At 39.5% G+C, this 21,623-nt stretch overlaps 1 protein-coding gene across 2 annotated transcripts in view; it reads left to right on the top strand.

Moving 5' to 3' along the window:
* Positions 1-21,623, top strand: part of LOC117337564 (adenylate cyclase type 2-like) — a 69,203-nt gene that overhangs the window by 27,286 nt on the left and 20,294 nt on the right. For both annotated transcript variants that reach the window (XM_033898600.1, XM_033898599.1), the window contains exons 2-10: positions 2,631-2,777; positions 3,282-3,422; positions 7,018-7,374; positions 11,172-11,321; positions 11,577-11,713; positions 16,943-17,054; positions 19,985-20,271; positions 20,628-20,766; positions 21,142-21,291. In XM_033898600.1, the coding sequence (XP_033754491.1) occupies positions 2,658-2,777; positions 3,282-3,422; positions 7,018-7,374; positions 11,172-11,321; positions 11,577-11,713; positions 16,943-17,054; positions 19,985-20,271; positions 20,628-20,766; positions 21,142-21,291 (1,593 nt within the window). In that variant the 5' untranslated portion in view covers positions 2,631-2,657. The remainder of the gene's footprint in view (positions 1-2,630; positions 2,778-3,281; positions 3,423-7,017; positions 7,375-11,171; positions 11,322-11,576; positions 11,714-16,942; positions 17,055-19,984; positions 20,272-20,627; positions 20,767-21,141; positions 21,292-21,623) is intronic.

Genomic DNA, 21,623 nt, shown 5'->3' with positions numbered 1-21,623 from the left:
GTGATTAGTTAGTGTAACATACCGTGATTAGTTAGTGTAACATACCATGATTAGTTAGTGTAGAGAACATACCATGATTAGTTAGTGTAACATACCGTGATTAGTTAGTGTAACATACCGTGATTAGTTAGTGTAGAGAACATACCGTGATTAGTTAGTGTAACATACCATGATAAGTTAGTGTAACATACCATGATTAGTTAGTGTAACATACCGTGATTAGTTAGTGTAACATACCATGATTAGTTAGTGTAACATACCATGATTAGTTAGTGTAACATACCATGATTAGTTAGTGTAACATACCGTGATTAGTTAGTGTAACATACCATGATAAGTTAGTGTAACATACCATGATTAGTTAGTGTAACATACCGTGATTAGTTAGTGTAACATATCATGATTAGTTAGTGTAACATACCATGATTAGTTAGTGTAACATAACATGATTAGTTAGTGTAACATACCATGATTAGTTAGTGTAACATACCATGATTAGTTAGTGTAACATACCGTGATTAGTTAGTGTAACATACCATGATTAGTTAGTGTAACATACCATGATTAGTTAGTGTAACATACCATGATTAGTTAGTGTAACATACCATGATTAGTTAGTGTAACATACCGTGATTAGTTAGTGTAACATACCGTGATTAGTTAGTGTAACATACCGTGATTAGTTAGTGTAACATACCGTGATTAGTTAGTAGTTAGTGTAACATACCATGATTAGTTAGTGTAACATACCGTGATTAGTTAGTGTAACATACCATGATTAGTTAGTGTAACATACCATGATTAGTTAGTGTAACATACCATGATTAGTTAGTGTAACATACCATGATTAGTTAGTGTAACATACCATGATTAGTTAGTGTAACATACCGTGATTAGTTAGTGTAACATACCGTGATTAGTTAGTGTAACATACCGTGATTAGTTAGTGTAACATACCGTGATTAGTTAGTGTAACATACCGTGATTAGTTAGTGTAACATACCATGATTAGTTAGTGTAACATACCATGATTAGTTAGTGTAACATACCGTGATTAGTTAGTGTAACATACCGTGATTAGTTAGTGTAACATACCATGATTAGTTAGTGTAACATACCGTGATTAGTTAGTGTAGAGAACATACCGTGATTAGTTAGAGTAGAGAACATACACGTGTAACATGATTCGTAATAGTGCAGGGAACATATACATGTACATTATCTCTACGGACGGAGGACTGATAATCAAGTTTCGTTTGATAATATATAGGGTTATACATACTTTGATTCCATGTATGGATTATCAATACAATTACAAACTTTGATCACAAGTCCGTGATACAATTGTAACTATACCTTTGTAATATAAATATATGTAATGAATTACACCGATGGACCTGGTAGTTTATGAGATGGGGTTAAAGACGGTCATTCCTCTACATTTGTTTTTCTATACGTAAGAAAAGTCCGGGGGCTGAAGGTCTATATAAGGGAGAGGTCCCCAGAGGCTGGAGTTGTATATAGAGGAGATAGACCCTTACAGGGAGTGATCTCTGTGAGGTGTGAGTCGTGACTTACGGACGACAGGATGACGCGCGACTATAAAGTCCATCTGGAGGTAGAAAGTGACGCGTATGTCACAAACACTTATCTTGACCAGATGATAGTAGCAAGATTGATGTGCGGTTTACTTGGCTCTTTTCACGTCAGTGTTTATACATGTTTTAAATACTACACCAAGGAAGCCATACCTCGACATCAACCTTTGACATGGGATTGGGGTCTGGGTTGGCGACGGGAGGGGTGATAGGATTGAGGAGGACCGGGCAGTACCCTAAGATCTCTATATAATATCTATGATATTTACAGTAACTTTATCGGTACGACACATATATTTTGTACATCTAGATACATGTACAACCCTGAAGAATAGTCGTAAGATGTTTTTCCACTCACAACCGACATTTAGTTTACCTATCCCAGCCCCTACCAGTTTGATGTTGCAGCACTCCCCAGTAAGTTGTGGATATTTTACCACGTGGTTAATGTAATATGTAGCAACCGAGAGACCACGTGATTTTATGTAATATACCGGAAGAGACCACGTGATACGTGTAATACATCAGAAGTGACCACGTGATTTATCTAACTAGCCGATGGAGACTACGTGATTAATCTTGGTAATCGGTACAAGCCACTTGACGTAAACTTGTAGACGGTTTAAGTATGATTTGTATGTAACTTGTGTGAGAAGGAGAACCAGGCGTGGGATGATTGTTTTTCGTGGCAGACTTCTGCTGTGGAACCATAATTACATAACAATCAATATGTCTACATATTGGTGCTCGTCTTCTGTCTTATAATTACACGCGGTGATGCTATTTTCATTAGCAGATTTTTAAGACTTAGCCTATGCCTTTAGGCTGTGGGACTAGGGGCGAAACTTACAGCCATTGATTTCTACCATTGATCGTAACATAGCACTGGAAAATATCCACTGCACTTTACATTAGTTGGAATATAAATGTCTAAACTCACAGCAACTGCGCGAGCGTTATAACTAAAATGGAAGTTAGACTGCAGATGTGTTGCAGAATTAGTGTTGTGATGTTATTTTCTTTGTACGCCAGGATTCTATGGATTAAAGGGACGTAGGCATGTCTGGCCGTGCGACCTCCTATCTGTTTGGACAGGCCCCACCCCCCGGGCAGTACGGGACACCCTACCAACCCAACATCAAGTCATCATGGGAGGAGATCTCTCTAGCTCACATCAAGGTATGTGTTGTTTAAGCTTGCTCTTTCCACAACCAAATTAGTTTCATTTTTATTGTAACGAAAGATTAAAGATTAAAGTAATTACAACATTTCTTAGAAATATGATATAGTAAACATGATGGAGGCCAATGTATTGAGTGGACGCTCTGACAGTTAAAAGGTTTATCATATTTATATAAGAAGCTAAAAGGTTTATCATATTTATATAAGAAGCTAAAATGTTTATCATATTAATACAAGATACACCTGATGAAGTGAATATCATTTGACATTAAGTATTCTTCATTCAACCCAAGGCTACTCTTAATTAAATCCTTAATTGGATGATATACTGATCTGTTCCCCTGAGGAAATTATGATAATTATATATGTATATCAATTACTCTATCTCCTCACCACCCCCGCCATGACACCAACCAACCTTTCAATCATGAGATAAAATGTCGGTTTATATAAAATGACTTATGAGACTTTTTCTGAGAGAAGTATTTTAACGTTGTGTAGGAGACGTTCCGCAGTCTACAGATCGAGGATATGTACCAGTGTTACTGTGCGATGATGAAGAGGACTCTCGTCGTCGCCCTCCTCACTTTAACCATCAGCGTCTGTATCAGCGTAATCACCTACCATCTAATTGTATGCGAGGTAATTTCTGTTAAGTTTTTTTAAATTTTATTTTTAAATAATGCAATATACAAACATAAAGGTAAAACAAACACGTGGTCTCGTGCATGCAACATGAGCGATTTGTTTCTTCTCAATCATTTTAAGGTCTCCCTCAAGTTAAGATGAGTTGTCTCTCTCAAGTTAAGATGAGTTGTCTCCCTCAAGTTAAGATGAGTTGTCTTCCCCAAGTTAAGATGAGTTGTCTTCCCCAAGTTAAGATGAGTTGTCTCCCCCAAGTTAAGGTTAGTTGTCTCCCCTAGGTTAAGATGAATTGTCTCCCTCAAGTAAAGATCAGTTGTCTCCTCCAAGTTAAGATGAGTTGTCTCCCCCAAGTTTAGATGAGTTGTCTCCCCCAAGTTTAGATGAGTTGTCTCCCCCAAGTTAAGATGAGTTGTCTCCCCCAAGTTCAGGTTAGTTGTATCCCCCAAGTTCAGATGAGTTGTCTCCCCCAAGTTTAGATGAGTTGTCTCCCCCAAGTTAAGATGAGTTGTCTTCTCCAAGTTAAGATGAGTTGTCTCCCTAAAGTTATGATGAGTTGTCTCCCCCAAGTTATGATGAGTTGTCTCCCCCAAGTTAAGATGAGTTGTCTCCCCCAAGTTAAGATGAGTTGTCTCCCCCAAGTTATGATGAGTTGTCTCCCCCAAGTTATGATGAGTTGTCCCCCCAAGTTGAGATTAGTTGTCTCCCCCAAGTTATGATGAGTTGTCCCCCCAAGTTGAGATTAGTTGTCTCCCCCAGGTTAAGATGAGATTAAGATGAGTTGTCTCCCCCCCAAGTTAATGTTAGTTGTATCCCCCAAGTTAAGGTTAGTTGTATCCCCCAAGGTAAGATGAGTTGTCTCCCCAAGTTAAGATGAGTTGTCTCCCCAAGTTAAGATGAGTTGTCTCCCCCCAAGTTAAGATGAGTTGTCTCCCCAAAGTTAAGATGAGTTGTCTCCCCAAGTTAAGATGAGTTGTCTCCCCCAAGTTATGATGAGTTGTCTCCCCCAAGTTAAGAGGGGGTTGTCTCTCCCAAGTTAAGGTGAGTTGTCTCCCCCAAGTTATGATGAGTTGTCTCCCCCAAGTTAAGGTTAGTTTTCTCCCCCAAGTTAAGGTTAGTTGTCTCCCCTAAGTTATTGTTAGTTGTCTACCCCAAGTTAAGGTTAGTTGTCTCCCCCAAGTTAAGATGAGTTGTCTCCCCCAAGTTAAGGTTAGTTGTCTACCCCAAGTTAAGGTTAGTTGTCTTCCCCAAGTTAAGATGAGTTGTCTCCCCAAAGTTATGATGAGTTGTCTCCCCCAAGTTATGATGAGTTGTCTCCCCCAAGTTAAGATGAGTTGTCTCCCCCAAGTTAAGATGAGTTGTCTCCCCCAAGTTATGATGAGTTGTCTCCCCCAAGTTATGATGAGTTGTCCCCCCAAGTTGAGATTAGTTGTCTCCCCCAGGTTAAGATGAGATTAAGATGAGTTGTCTCCCCCCCCCCCCCCCCAAGTTAATGTTAGTTGTATCCCCCAAGTTAAGGTTAGTTGTATCCCCCAAGGTAAGATGAGTTGTCTCCCCAAGTTAAGATGAGTTGTCTCCCCAAGTTAAGATGAGTTGTCTCCCCCCAAGTTAAGATGAGTTGTCTCCCCAAAGTTCAGATGAGTTGTCTCCCCCAAGTTAAGATGAGTTGTCTCCCCCAAGTTAAGGTTAGTTGTCTCCCCCAAGTTAAGGTGAGTTGTCTCCCCCAAGTTAATGCTAGTTGTCTCCCCCAAGTTAAGATGAGTTGTCTCCCCCAAGTTAAGATGAGTTGTCTCCACCAAGTTAAGATTTGTTGTCTCCCCCAAATTAAGATGAGTTGTCTCCCCCAAGTTAAGATGAGTTGTCTCCCCCAAGTTAAGATGAGTTGTCTCCCCCAAGTTATGATGAGTTGTCTCCCCCAAGTTAAGATGAGTTGTCTCCCCCAAGTTAAGGTGAGTTGTCTCCCCCAAGTTAAGATGAGTTGTCTCCCCCAAGTTAAGATGAGTTGTCTCCCCCAAGTTAAGCTAAGTTGTCTCCCCCAAGTTATGATGAGTTGTCTCCCCAAAGTTAAGATGAGTTGTCTCCCCCAAGTTATGATGAGTTGTCTCCCTCAAGTTAAGATTAGTTGTCTCCCCCAGGTTAAGATGAGATTAAGGTGAGTTGTCTCCCCCAAGTTAAGATGAGTTGTCTCCCCCAAGTTAAGATGAGTTGTCTCCCCCAAGTTAAGATGAGTTGTCTCCCCCAAGTTAAGGTTAGTTGTCTCCCCCAAGTTATGATGAGTTGTCTCCCCCAAGTTATGATGAGTTGTCTCCCCCAAGTTAAGATGAGTTGTCTCCCCCAAGTTAAGATGAGTTGTCTCCCCCATATTGAGATTAGTTGTCTCCCCCAGGTTAAGGTGAGTTGTCTCCCCCAGGTTAAGATGTGTTTTCTCCCCCAAATAAAGATGTGTTGTCTCCCCCAGGTTAAGATGAGTTATCTCCCCCAAGTTAAGATTAGTTGTCTCCCCCAGATTGAGATTAGTTGTCTCCCCCAGGTTAAGGTGAGTTGTCTCCCCCAGGTTAAGATGTGTTGTCTCCCCCAAGTTGAGATGAGATTAAGGTTAGTTGTCTCCCCCAGGTTAAGGTGAGTTGTCTCCCCCAGGTTAAGATGTGTTGTCTCCCCCAAGTTGAGATGAGATTAAGGTGAGTTGTCTCCCCCAGGTTAAGATGAGTTGTCTCCCCCAAGTTGAGATTAATTGTCTCCCCCAAGTGGAGATTAGTTGTCTCCCCCAGGTTAAGATGAGATTAAGGTTAGTTGTCTCCCCTAAGTTAAGGTTAGTTGTCTCCCCTAAGTTATTGTTAGTTGTCTCCCCTAAGTTATTGTTAGTTGTCTCCCCTAATGTAAGATGAGTTGTCTCCCCTAAGTTAAGGTTAGTTGTCTCCCCTAAGTTATTGTTAGTTGTCTCCAAACCTTAGAGTGAGAGGACATTGTGTTATGTGCTGTATTTCCGACTGTCTGTCCGACTGTATGTCCGGCTGTCTGTCTGGCTGTCTGTATGTCTGTCTGTACGTCTGTCCGACTGTCTGTCCGGCTGTCTGTATGTCCGTCTGTACGCCTGCTGTCTGTACGTCTGTTTGTCCTGCTGTTTGTATGTCTGTCCGACTGTCTGTCCAACTGTCTGTCCAATTGTTTGTCCGGCTGTCTATTTGTCTGTCTGCGCGTCTGTCTGTACGTCTGTTTGTCCTGTTGTCTGTACGTCTGTCTGTACGTCTGTCAATTTGTTTTCCGTACAATAACTTCTGTTTTTGGTGGTCGATCATGCCCATATTTTGTACATATGTTACTTGTGTAAATGTTCTTTTTATGTTTATGGGCCAAGATGATGTGACCTACATGTACGACTACAGTATAATTAGTCACCCTTTAGTTTCCATTCTGTTCTTGTTGGCCTATTTCGTCCACAACTGGTACATACGTAGCCTGTGGAAGGAACGCATGGGGTTATCTTTTTTTCTGAATTTTAGATCAAATGCCATACATGTATATTCCAAATTAATGTCCCAGAATGTTGCTTACTAAAGCAGAAATATAGGTACTTTTGCGTATTTGGTTGTTGCAGACGTTCACAGACACATCCACACAGGTACACATAGCCACATTGGGCTGTGGTGTTCTCGGAATGCTGGGAATCATGCTGGTCGTGGTTATAGAGAAACTCTACCTCAAGTGTCCGTCCGTCATCTCTGTCATCACCTGGCTCCTACTCCTGACTGTCATCAACATTTACTACAACGTGCCGGGGGAACACCGCGAACCACCTGACGACATCGCCGTGGTGTTCTACACCACCCTGGTGTGTCACATGATGTTACCACTGTCTAAACGCTGGTCTCTCTGTCTCGGTATTCTCACCACACTCCTAGAGACCACTACTGTAGGATTTCTCACCAAAGATAAAGATTTTCTTTTCCCCCAGGTAATACGGGACATCATTTTTTTTACCTACATGTATTTATCAATGTGCATATAAGCACTATCTATACTTACTCTGTTCAAACCCTTACTACACAATACTGTTACATAATCATCAATTTGTTAATACGTAGTCGATATACGTATGCTGTATATATGTTACACTGTGTATAAGGTAGTCGACATAAGTATACTGTATATATGTTACACTGTGTATAAGGTAGTCGACATAAGTATGCTGTATATATGTTACACTGTGTATAAGGTAGTCGACATAAGTATGCTGTATATATGTTACACTGTGTATAAGGTAGTCGACATAAGTATACTGTATATATGTTACACTGTGTATAAGGTAGTCGACATAAGTATGCTGTATATATGTTACACTGTGTATAAGGTAGTCGACATAAGTATACTGTATATATGTTACACTGTGTATAAGGTAGTCGACATAAGTATACTGTATATATGTTACACTGTGTATAAGGTAGTCGACATAAGTATACTGTATATATGTTACACTGTGTATAAGGTAGTCGACATAAGTATACTGTATATATGTTACACTGTGTATAAGGTAGTCGACATAAGTATACTGTATATATGTTACACTGTGTATAAGGTAGTCGACATAAGTATACTGTATATATGTTACACTGTGTATAAGGTAGTCGACATAAGTATACTGTATATATGTTACACTGTGTATAAGGTAGTCGACATACGTATACTGTATATATGTTACACTGTGTATAAGGTAGTCGACATAAGTATACTGTATATATGTTACACTGTGTATAAGGTAGTCGACATAAGTATACTGTATATATGTTACACTGTGTATAAGGTAGTCGACATAAGTATACTGTATATATGTTACACTGTGTATAAGGTAGTCGACATAAGTATACTGTATATATGTTACACTGTGTATAAGGTAGTCGACATAAGTATACTGTATATATGTTACACTGTGTATAAGGTAGTCGACATAAGTATACTGTATATATGTTACACTGTGTATAAGGTAGTCGACATAAGTATGCTGTATATATGTTACACTGTGTATAAGGTAGTCGACATAAGTATGCTGTATATATGTTACACTGTGTATAAGGTAGTCGACATAAGTATGCTGTATATATGTTACACTGTGTATAAGGTAGTCGACATAAGTATACTGTATATATGTTACACTGTGTATAAGGTAGTCGACATAAGTATACTGTATATATGTTACACTGTGTATAAGGTAGTCGACATAAGTATGCTGTATATATGTTACACTGTGTATAAGGTAGTCGACATAAGTATACTGTATATATGTTACACTGTGTATAAGGTAGTCGACATAAGTATACTGTATATATGTTACACTGTGTATAAGGTAGTCGACATAAGTATACTGTATATATGTTACACTGTGTATAAGGTAGTCGACATAAGTATACTGTATATATGTTACACTGTGTATAAGGTAGTCGACATAAGTATACTGTATATATGTTACACTGTGTATAAGGTAGTCGACATAAGTATACTGTATATATGTTACACTGTGTATAAGGTAGTCGACATAAGTATACTGTATATATGTTACACTGTGTATAAGGTAGTCGACATAAGTATACTGTATATATGTTACACTGTGTATAAGGTAGTCGACATAAGTATACTGTATATATGTTACACTGATGTATAAGGTAGTCGACATAAGTATGCTGTATATATGTTACACTGTGTATAAGGTAGTCGACATAAGTATGCTGTATATATGTTACACTGTGTATAAGGTAGTCGACATAAGTATGCTGTATATATGTTACACTGTGTATAAGGTAGTCGACATAAGTATACTGTATATATGTTACACTGTGTATAAGGTAGTCGACATAAGTATACTGTATATATGTTACACTGTGTATAAGGTAGTCGACATAAGTATACTGTATATATGTTACACTGTGTATAAGGTAGTCGACATAAGTATACTGTATATATGTTACACTGTGTATAAGGTAGTCGACATAAGTATGCTGTATATATGTTACACTGTGTATAAGGTAGTCGACATAAGTATGCTGTATATATGTTACACTGTGTATAAGGTAGTCGACATAAGTATGCTGTATATATGTTACACTGTGTATAAGGTAGTCGACATAAGTATACTGTATATATGTTACACTGTGTATAAGGTAGTCGACATAAGTATACTGTATATATGTTACACTGTGTATAAGGTAGTCGACATAAGTATACTGTATATATGTTACACTGTGTATAAGGTAGTTAACTCCTATTTTGTGTTGTGATTGCCTGTAACACATTTGACTCTTTTCGTCCACACAGATCGCCTGTAACACATTTGACTCTTTTCGTCCACACAGATCGCCTGTAACATATTTGACACTTTTCGTCCCCACAGATTGCCTGTAACATATTTGACACTTTTCGTCCCCACAGATTGCCTGTAACATATTTGACACTTTTCGTCCCCACAGATCGCCTGTAACATATTTGACACTTTTCGTCCCCACAGATTGCCTGTAGAACATTTGATACTTTTCGTCCCCACAGATTGCCTGTAACATATTTGACACTTTTCGTCCCCACAGATTGCCTGTAACATATTTGACACTTTTCGTCCCCACAGATTGCCTGTAACATATTTGACACTTTTCGTCCACACAGATCGCCTGTAACACATTTGACACTTTTCGTCCACACAGATTGCCTGTAACACATTTGATACTTTTCGTCCACACAGATCGCCTGTAACACATTTGACACTTTTCGTCCACACAGATCGCCTGTAACACATTTGATACTTTTCGTCCCCACAGATCGCCTGTAACACATTTGACTATTTTCGTCCCCACAGATCGCCTGTAACACATTTGACTATTTTCGTCCACACAGATCGCCTGTAACACATTTGACACTTTTCGTCCCCACAGATCGCCTGTAACACATTTGATACTTTTCGTCCCCACAGATCGCCTGTAACACATTTGACTATTTCGTCCCCACAGATCGCCTGTAACACATTTGATACTTTTCGTCCCCACAGATCGCCTGTAACACATTTGACTCTTTTCGTCCCCACAGATCGCCTGTAGAACATTTGACTATTTTCGTCCCCACAGATCGCCTGTAACACATTTGACACTTTTCGTCCCCACAGATCGCCTGTAACACATTTGACTCTTTTCGTCCCCACAGATTGCCTGTAACACATTTGACACTTTTCGTCCCCACAGATCGCCTGTAAAACATTTGACTATTTTCGTCCCCACAAATCGCCTGTAACACATTTGACACTTTTCGTCCCCACAGATCGCCTGTAAAACATTTGACTATTTTCGTCCCCACAAATCGCCTGTAACACATTTGACACTTTTCGTCCCCACAGATCGCCTGTAGAACATTTGACTCTTTTCGTCCCCACATATCGCCTGTAGAACATTTGACTATTTTCGTCCCCACAAATCGCCTGTAAAATATTTGATACTTTTCGTCCCCACAGATCGCCTGTAACACATTTGACACTTTTCGTCCACACAGATTGCCTGTAACACATTTGACTATTTTCGTCCCCACAGATCGCCTGTAACACATTTGATACTTTTCGTCCCCACAGATCGCCTGTAACACATTTGATACTTTTCGTCCCCACAGATCGCCTGTAACACATTTGATACTTTTCGTCCCCACAGATCGCCTGTAACACATTTGATACTTTTCGTCCCCACAGATCGCCTGTAAAACATTTGACTCTCCTTTTCGTCCCCACAGATCGCCTGTAACCTAGTGATCCTACTCTGTGGTAATATGGTCGGACTATACCACAAATACCTCACGGATATTACTCACAGAAACACCTTCCTGGAGGCGCGCAACTCCATCCAGTCCATGGTCAAGTTGGAACGGGAAAAACACCAACAGGTCAGTGCAGTTAATCGATATTTAATTTCAACCTTGGAACATAATTGTACTCCATTACCGTATCCATTAACGTTTATTGAAGTCGTGTATACATAAAATTAGGGCTCAGTAACTCTGCCAGATATATTTATAAATGTCATAAGCTATTATCCCTTTCTTCTTTTTTTTAAATATTTTGATGATACAATTTAATACAGGTCGTAATAACCAAGATTGATAACTGATCAGGCCGTGACCTTTTGATCTCTTTCCCAGGAGGAATTACTGAACAGCTGTATGCCTCCTGAACTTGTCGAGAAGATGAAGGAAGGTATCACGAAAACAGTCCTGAGTAAACGACCCAAGCCTTCACCATTCCACGACCTGTATGTACAGCAGCACTCCAACATCAGGTACTATAATATACTCCAATATCAGGTACAACCATACTCCAATATCAGGTACCACAATACTCCAATATCAGGTACCACAATACTCCAATATAACCATACTCCAATATCAGGTACAACCATACTCCAATATCGGGTACCACCATACTCCAATATCACAATACTCAAACATCCGGTACCACAATACTCCAATATCAGGTACCACAATACTCCAATATCACAATACTCCGATATCCGGTACCACAATACTCCAATATCACAATACTCCAATATCAGGTACCACAATACTCCAATATCGGGTACCACAATCCTACAATATCACAATACTCCAACATCAGGTACCACGATACTTCATTACCACCATACTCCAATATCAGGTACCACAATACTCCAATATCAGGTATCACAATACTCCAATATCACAATACTCCAATATCAGGTACCACAATACTCCAATATCACAATACTCCAATATCAGGTACTACAATACTCCAATATCAGGTACTACAATACTCCAATATCGGGTACCACAATACTCCAAAACCAGGTATAACAATACTCCAAAACCAGGTACCACAATACTCCAATATCAGGTACCACAATACTCCAATATCACAATACTCCAATATCGGGTACCACAATACTCCAATATCAGGTACTACACTACTCCAATATCAGGTATCACAATACTCCAATATCAGGTATCACAATACTCCAATATCGGGTACCACAATACTCCAATTTTTGGCACCACAATACTCCAATATCCGGTACCACAATACTCCAATATAGGGTACCACCATACTCCAATATCGGGTACCACGATACTTCAATACCACAATACTCCAATATCAGGTATCACAATACTCCAACATCAGGTACCACAATATTCCAATATCCGGTACCACAATACTCAAATATCCGATACCACAATACTCAAATATCGGAAACCACAATACTCGAACATCAAGTACCACAATACTCCAATATCAGGTAATACAATATTTCAATCCCATTTCTTGATTTTGATTACAACAAAATACCTATATTGAATTGCCCGCTATTGTTTGTTACCCTCTGCTTGTCTTCGAACGAACGTAAAGGATATACCAAATAACCAGCCAGATAACCCAGTCAAAAATAGGCAACCCAGCCTAAAACAGGTAACCCAGTCAAAAAACGGTAAACCAGTCAAAACATGTAACCCAACCTAAAACAGGTAACCCAGTCAAAATATGTAACCCAACCTAAAACAGATAACCCAGTCAAAAATAGGCAACCCAGCCTAAAACAGGTAACCCAGTCAAAAATAGGCAACCCAGTCAAAAACAGGTAACCCAGTCAAAAATAGGTAACCCAGCCTAAAACAGGTAACCCAGTCAAAACATGTAACCCAGCCTAAAACAGGTAACCCAGTCAAAAATAGGTAACCCAGCCTAAAACAGGTAACCCAGTCAAAACAGGTAACCCAGTCAAAAATAGGTAACCCAGTCAAAAATAGGTAACCCAGCCTAAAACATGTAACCCAGTCAAAACATGTAACCCAGCCTAAAACAGGTAACCCAGTCAAAAATAGGAACCCAGCCTAAAACAGGTTACCCAGTCAAAACATGTAACCCAGCCTAAAACAGGTAACCCAGTCAAAAATAGGTAACCCAGTTTAAGAATTTTGCTATGGTCCTTTACACCAAGTCTTTTGTAAGATTGGATAAACAACATTTGTTGTATCGTGTCTTGTAACGATCTAACCGTGATATTTTAAACATCCACAAAGCCCGCCTGTAAACCTCAGTAAAAAAAACATCCACAAAGCCCGCCTGTAAACCTGAGCAAAAAACATCCACAAAGCCCGCCTGTAAACCTCAGCAAAAAACATCCACAAAGCCCGCCTGTAAACCTCAGCAAAAAAACGAAAAGAGAACATGGTACTTATGTGAAAGTTTGACTTTATAACCATCTCGTATGACCGATTCATCTCGCTTTAATGCTACAATCAATACCAAACGTGTAGCTGTGCTGATGGCTGTAACCGGCGGTTATACAGATTGTGTGGCTGTAACCGGCGGTTATACAGATTGTGTGGCTGTAACCGGCGGTTATACAGATTGTGTGGCTGTAACCGGCCATTATACAGATTGTGTGGCTGTAACCGGCGGTTATACAGATTGTGTGGCTGTAACCGGCGGTTATACAGATTGTGTGGCTGTAACCGGCGGTTATACAGATTGTGTGGCTGTAACCGGCGGTTATACAGATTGTGTGGCTGTAACCGGCGGTTATACAGATTGTGTGGCTGTAACCGGCGGTTATACAGATTGTGTGGCTGTAACCGGCGATTATACAGATTGTGTGGCTGTAACCGGCGGTTATACAGATTGTGTGGCTGTAACCGGCGATTATACAGATTGTGTGGCTGTAACCGGCGGTTATACAGATTGTGTGGCTGTAACCGGCGGTTATACAGATTGTGTGGCTGTAACCGGCGGTTATACAGATTGTGTGGCTGTAACCGGCCATTATACAGATTGTGTGGCTGTAACCGGCGGTTATACAGATTGTGTGGCTGTAACCGGCGGTTATACAGATTGTGTGGCTGTAACCGGCCATTATACAGATTGTGTGGCTGTAACCGGCCATTATACAGATTGTGTGGCTGTAACCGGCCATTATACAGATTGTGTGGCTGTAACCGGCCATTATACAGATTGTGTGGCTGTAACCGGCGGTTATACAGATTGTGTTGCTGTAACCGGCCATTATACAGATTGTGTGGCTGTAACCGGCGGTTATACAGATTGTGTGGCTGTAACCGGCCATTATACAGATTGTGTGGCTGTAACCGGCGGTTATACAGATTGTGTGGCTGTAACCGGCGGTTATACAGATTGTGTGGCTGTAACCGGCCATTATACATATTGTGTGGCTGTAACCGGCCATTATACAGATTGTGTGGCTGTAACCGGCGATTATACAGATTGTGTGGCTGTAACCGGCGATTATACAGATTGTGTGGCTGTAACCGGTGGTTATACAGATTGTGTGGCTGTAACCGGCCATTATACAGATTGTGTGGCTGTAACCGGCCATTATACAGATTGTGTGGCTGTAACCGGCCGTTATACAGATTGTGTGGCTGTAACCGGCGGTTATACAGATTGTGTGGCTGTAACCGGCCATTATACAGATTGTGTGGCTGTAACCGGCCATTATACAGATTGTGTGGCTGTAACCGGCCATTATACAGATTGTGTGGCTGTAACCGGCCATTATACAGATTGTGTGGCTGTAACCAGCGGTTATACAGATTGTGTGGCTGTAACCGGCCGTTATACAGATTGTGTGGCTTTAGACGGCCATTATACAGATTCTGTGGCTGTAACCGGCCATTATACAGATTCTGTGGCTGTAACCGGCCATTATACAGATTCTGTGGCTGTAACCGGCCATTATACAGATTGTGTTGCTGTAACCGGCGGTTATACAGATTGTGTGGCTGTAACCGGCCATTATACAGATTGTGTGGCTGTAGACGGCCATTATACAGATTGTGTGGCTGTAACCGGCGGTTATACAGATTGTGTGGCTGTAACCGGCGATTATACAGATTGTGTTGCTGTAACCGGCGATTATACAGATTGTGTTGCTGTAGACGGCGAGCTGCGGGCAAATAATGTCCTTTATTAGTATGAAATATTAATAGTCACCGCAGTGCCTGCATCAAATGTCGTTTTAACATTTGGTAAAACACAAGTAGCCAAGTATGTATAAATGGCCAAATAACAACACAATATATTTTTCAGCTATTGGGAATAACTATGTATTTCTGGATTGAATGGAAGTAAGGGTTCTGAGATTGAGGTCACTGTACAATGGCACATTGACTAATCATATGTCTGTAGTTGACACATAGATCAGATGTTGACAATACTTGGCCCCGTACAGTATGGTATATGTTGATAAAACACGTTGATTGCTATCCGCCAGTTTTACAGATCCTGTAAATGTTGGACTTATCAAGACTACATTCTAGGCTTACATGTACATGCTTTGTAATTCCAACATTGACAGGTTAGGTTCAGCATTAAGTAGGCTTCAGATGACCAGTGGCCGACTTTGGCCAATCACATCTGATGACCAGTGACCATCGTCAGTCACTCAATTTTGATGACCGTTGACAGTTCTGGTCCTGCTGAATGATTCCAGAATATTTACCTGACAAATAAGCTAATCTCTGTCAGATGTAATTCGCAAAAATAATGTGGCTTATGGAAGGTCCGAATGTCTCATTTCCGTTTAGACCACACACAGGAATACTGGCGAAGGAAGGACACGGTGTAATAGAACGACAGTTGGAGCTGCCAATTGCTTGTTTTAGCTGTGAAGGAAGAAAACAATCACCTCATTCACGAAATCGATTTTGCCTCAAGCCCTTCTATATTTGTTTTGTCCAAAACAATTGGCTTACGACGTGTGAAGAAAACCGTAATTCTAAATCAAAATTGATGGGTTGAGGAAGAAATATAAACAATAGAAAGATTAACGAAGGGACCATTATAAAAGTAGTAGGAAAATAGGACCAGGTGTTTCGGAATGGTAAGCGACGACGTCAAGGGCAACAGCCATGTAAATCAAGTTCGGTTCAAAGTATTGTCATGTCAAAACCACGATATTCAATGAAGCCAGCAATGTCATCAAGATTAACCCCCGAGAGATGATGAAGGCTCTGGGAAGGTTAAGTTATATAACCCAGCCAATGACTCCTGGTCTTATAGCACCTTTACTTTCAGTATCATGTATGTTGTCATTAATTATTATATAAAAATCGTTATCATGTACATGTGTGTGTTGTATAATTCTTATATTTATTCGGTATTCTGTATGGTATTCGAATTCCATTTCAGTTTTCTGTTGATGGTATTCAAATTCTATTTCAGGATCCTGTATGGTATTCAAATTCCATTTCAGTACTATTTATGGTGTTCAGCATTCTGTATGGTATTCGAATTCCAGTTTAGTCTTCTCTATGGTATTCGAATTCCATTTTAGTCTTCAAAATGGTATTCGAAATCCATTTCAGTACTGTTGATGGTATTCAAATTTTATTTCAGCATTCTGTATGGTTTCTAAATACAATTTAAGTAATCTGTATGGTTTTGACATTCCATTTCAGTATTCTGTATGGTATTTAAATTAAATTTCAGTCATCTGTATGGTTTTGACATTCCATTTCAGTATTCTGTATGCCGATATAGTGAACTTCACACCCCTAGCTTCAGAATGCACAGCCTCAGAATTGGTGAAGATGTTAAATGAACTGTTTGGGAGGTTTGATCAGCTGGCAGAGGTAAGTAAAGTCGTCAACAGACACTGACACTGGCCCGTCTTACACTGGTGACGTCACGTGGTAGATCATATCGAATCTTAACCCCACTAATATAATGATGACTTAGGGTTTGAGTAGTTTAACGTCAATATCAATGGTAACCTCATAACCATGTACGAGGGCTGATTGATAAATTGTGAGCCTCGTATTGAAGAAGATACTAAAGGATGTTATTTTTTAAGTCCTACTATTCGTTGACTATATAGGGCCATGTACCCGAAGGACTGGTCTCATTTTGGTAAGTTTATATCGACGAGGTATCACTCTAAAGTAGATAAACAAGCGGCTTTTGCAAAATGGACAAAATCGGTTAGGGTTAGGGTAAGGGTGAAGGCGTCTGTCATTGACATGTCTGCCATTCACGATTGTGGCTTTAAATTGATTGAGCATCCGCCTTATCCATCTGATCTCACGCCATCAGATTTTCATCTATTTCCAAAACTGAAAACAGGCAACCTAACCCTAACATGCATTTGCTGACTTTCTGAACAGCCAAGAAAAGGAGTTATGTGAAAGTGGCATTAAGGCCCTTAAACACCGCTGGCAAAAGTGTTCAGATACTGAAGGGGATTATGTTGAAAAATGATATAATATGTCCGACAAAATTCGAATCCTTCAATATGAGGCTCACAACTTATCAATCAGCCCTCATATATCAAACTACAACATTACAGGACCAGTAAAATACCTCACACATCATATCTTCTACTACAGTTAAAATTAATGTATAACCGGAAGTGTCCATTATCCTTCTGAACAGAGTACACGGTTCTGGGCTACATTGTGAAGTCACTCGAGTGATAGTACATACATATGTAAGAAAATGTGTATCTGGGGTAATGTCTCAATGGCTACTCCTCTTCACATGTCATTGGATGTAGAGGATATTAAATCTCAAACAAAGAACACGTAATACTTAATGTTTATAAAGTCCATGTTTAAGTGTAGGAATATAACTAATGGCTACACTACACGTAATACTAAACGTTTATAAAGACCATGTTTAAGTGTAGGAATACTTAATGTTTATTTAGTCCATGTTTTACTGTAGGAATACAAAACGTTTATAAAGTACATGTTTTACTGTAGGAATACTAAACGTTTATAAAGTCCATGTTTAAGTGTAGGAATACTAAACGTTTATAAAGTACATGTTTAAGTGTAGGAATACTTAACGTTTATATAGCCCATGTTTAAGTGTAGGAATACTTAACGTTTATAAAGTACATGTTTAAGTGTAGGAATACTAAACGTTTATAAAGTCCATGTTTAAGTGTAGGAATACTAAACGTTTATATAGTCCATGTTTAAGTGTAGGAATACTAAACGTTTATAAAGTACATGTTTAAGTGTAGGAATACTAAACGTTTATATAGTCCATGTTTAAGTGTAGGAATACTAAACGTTTATAAAGTATATGTTTAAGTGTAGGAATACTAAACGTTTATAAAGTCCATGTTTTACTGTAGGAATACTAAACGTTTATATAGTCCATGTTTAAGTGTAGGAATACTAAACGTTTATATAGTACATGTTTTACTGTAGGAATACTAAACGTTTATAAAGTCCATGTTTTACTGTAGGAATACTAAATGTTTATAAAGTACATGTTTAAGTGTAGGAATACTAAACGTTTATATAGTCCATGTTTAAGTGTAGGAATACTAAACGTTTATAAAGTACATGTTTATCTGTACGAATATAACCAATGGCTATTGTCTCTAAAAGGATAATACACATCTTGTGTAAAATGTGTACAAATCAGCCTCATTTATCTAAATAATCTCAGACCTCGTGTTCTATGACATGGGTATCATCTCTCAGTTAGTATCTCACACCACCACATTCACGCCGACGATGTGTGTTGTTTACAGAATACTTGTGGCTCTTTCTTCCATCTACCTTGGACATTTATGTGATGGCTTGGCACCTGCTAAGGAGTCTATATTTAAAGGATAAATATATTTAATGATATTCCTATCCAAGGCTCACCTTTTCAAGGCAAGGTCATGTAATCATTCCTGTCCAAAGTTGACAGGTGCGGTATAATGGCATCCCGCTGTGATACGACGACACATTCTCGTCCTTAATTAATTTATTAGTGTTAGTATTATTTATAAATTCCGTATGTTAAGTACAACGCTAGATAGATGTGATGGTGTTCACACAGGCCTTGGCCTCACTCATTTTAATGTCTTTAATTACGTAAGCAATGGTTATTTTTTTCATCTAGGCATAATGCTTAATGGCTACAGGTTTTGCAACAACTGAAATAAAACAAAAAGTTAAATGATATACCTTTGGTTTCATCATAGTAGTGTGCAATGAATTTAAACGCGACAGACAACATATTTTGAATATTTGTAACACAAATACGTAATTCAACACGCAGCTTTGTGTTGACTTTGTAGTAGTAAAAGTACAACTTAGGATACATATACAACATTTAATATAGGATGTAACCAAGCATGTTGACGCTATCTAGTTCTAAATTTGAAGTCGTTGGTACTGTTTCAAAACCAGGACTAGGTTAACATATGTAGCATTGTGTAAAAACAAATAAAACTGGGATCAACACAACTAGACATTGAACCACCACAACTTGACCTTGAACCAACACAACTAGACATTTGACCAACACAGCCAGACCTTGAACCAACACAACTAGACATTGGACCAACACAGCCAGACCTTGGACCCACACAACTAGACATTGGACCAACACAGCCAGACCTTGGACCAATGCTGTTGATGGCAGACCTTGACTGGGTGTTGATGGTATTTGCTGACTAACTTCGACGTTATATGCTGTGACATTATTATTGACCTCCGCCTACACTTGGTAACCTTTGACCTTCAGCCTGACATGTTTGACCTTGTTATTGTTGCAGAAGAATCAGTGTATGCGGATTAAGATCCTTGGTGACTGTTATTACTGTGTATGTGGACTGCCCATTCCCAACCCTAACCACGCTATCAACTGTGTCAGCATGGGTCTCAAGATGATCGAGGCCATCCGAGATGTGCGAGAGGCCACAGGTGTCAACGTCGACATGAGGATTGGCATTCACAGCGGCATGGTGCTGAGCGGGGTGCTTGGTCTGTCCAAGTGGCAATATGACGTCTGGTCAGATGACGTCACGCTGGCGAATCACATGGAGTCAGGTGGCTTTCCTGGGTAAGTTGTGGTGTTTGTTGAGGCCGGTTTGGGCAGCTTTTGGTGTTCAATACACTTGTGTTTAATCATCTGTAAAGTTTGTTGAAAGAAGAACATAATTTTTCACGTTTTAGAAAGTTTACTTCGCTTTCTCAGCGACAAATCGTTATGAATATCTAGATATAATTTTAGCATGGTAAGTCATTACTCTGCTACATGTGTGTATCACTTTGGGGACTACAGTGTGGTTCGGTACAATGGACTGTGGATTGTCGTTCAATATGACGTACAAGCCGGTCCTATACATCAACATCTGGACAATTCGAAATTCTTTGTGCCTCCCGTAAAACAATATTTATTTTTCTTTTGTTTTTCAGAAAAGTTCATATAACAGAGAGTACACTGCGTTTTCTCTCAGAGGAGTTTAAGGTTGAACCAGGATACGGAGCCTGTAGAAATTCCTACCTCTCTGATCATAATGTTCAAACTTTCTTCATCGTACCTAAAACTAGAGAGGTTTGTTTATTCTACAATTGAAGTTTACTTCTTGTTTTGTGATAACATACACCAGTTGAAATGTTTTGGTGTTAAATTAAGTACTCAAAGAGATTTTAAAATGATTTTAAGTAAGTAAGTAATAGATAACCGGAATGACTTTGGTATCTCATAACCAGTGTATATTCAAAACTGGCTGTAATATACCAATTCATATTCATACTCTCCCACACGAAGGACCTATTTCACAATAATCAGAATATATTTTTAAAGCTTTGTGACAGGTTAATGTGATTTTAACGTACGAAACTGTTTATTTGACTGACTAGAAAAAGTAATGAATGACAAGTTATAGAATTAAAGAACTAGTTTAATTGATTGCTTTATTGTTTTTAGTTCGACGAGGGAAGAAAGATACGTTCGAGATTTGAGAGTTCCCTTCGTGCCTCTCTGCGTGTGTCTAAGTATCTAGAGGGCTGGAATGTTGACAAACCATTCGCCAATCTCCGTGTCAGCACAATGGCCACCAAGCTCCTCAGCGTCACTGTAAGTCAGAGCTCTATATACACGGGTGGTATTGTAAGAACGACAAAGTATTAATAATGCATGATTGAGACAATGACATTTGAGGTTGGTCATGTGGCACAGTGGTAACACGCTTGCCTTTTACCTAGGTGACCGGGGTTCGATTTCCCGATTAGACGTGAAAAGATATGGGGGTTAATTACCTGCCGGACTACGTGGGTTTTCTACGGGTATTCCGGTTTCCTCCCGCAGTATGACCCCTCTCACGCTTACATCCGGGCCAAAAAGAATGATCAATATAAGATGGAGTAGCGTGTGTCTCAATTGTTGTAAGATAAAGTACAGTTAATATA

The sequence above is a fragment of the Pecten maximus genome, chromosome 11 (genome assembly GCF_902652985.1).
Source record: "Pecten maximus chromosome 11, xPecMax1.1, whole genome shotgun sequence".
Classification (NCBI taxonomy): Eukaryota; Metazoa; Mollusca; class Bivalvia; order Pectinida; family Pectinidae; genus Pecten; species Pecten maximus.
The sequence above is the reverse complement of the archived record's forward strand: the minus strand, read 5'-3'. Positions and strand labels throughout refer to the sequence as shown.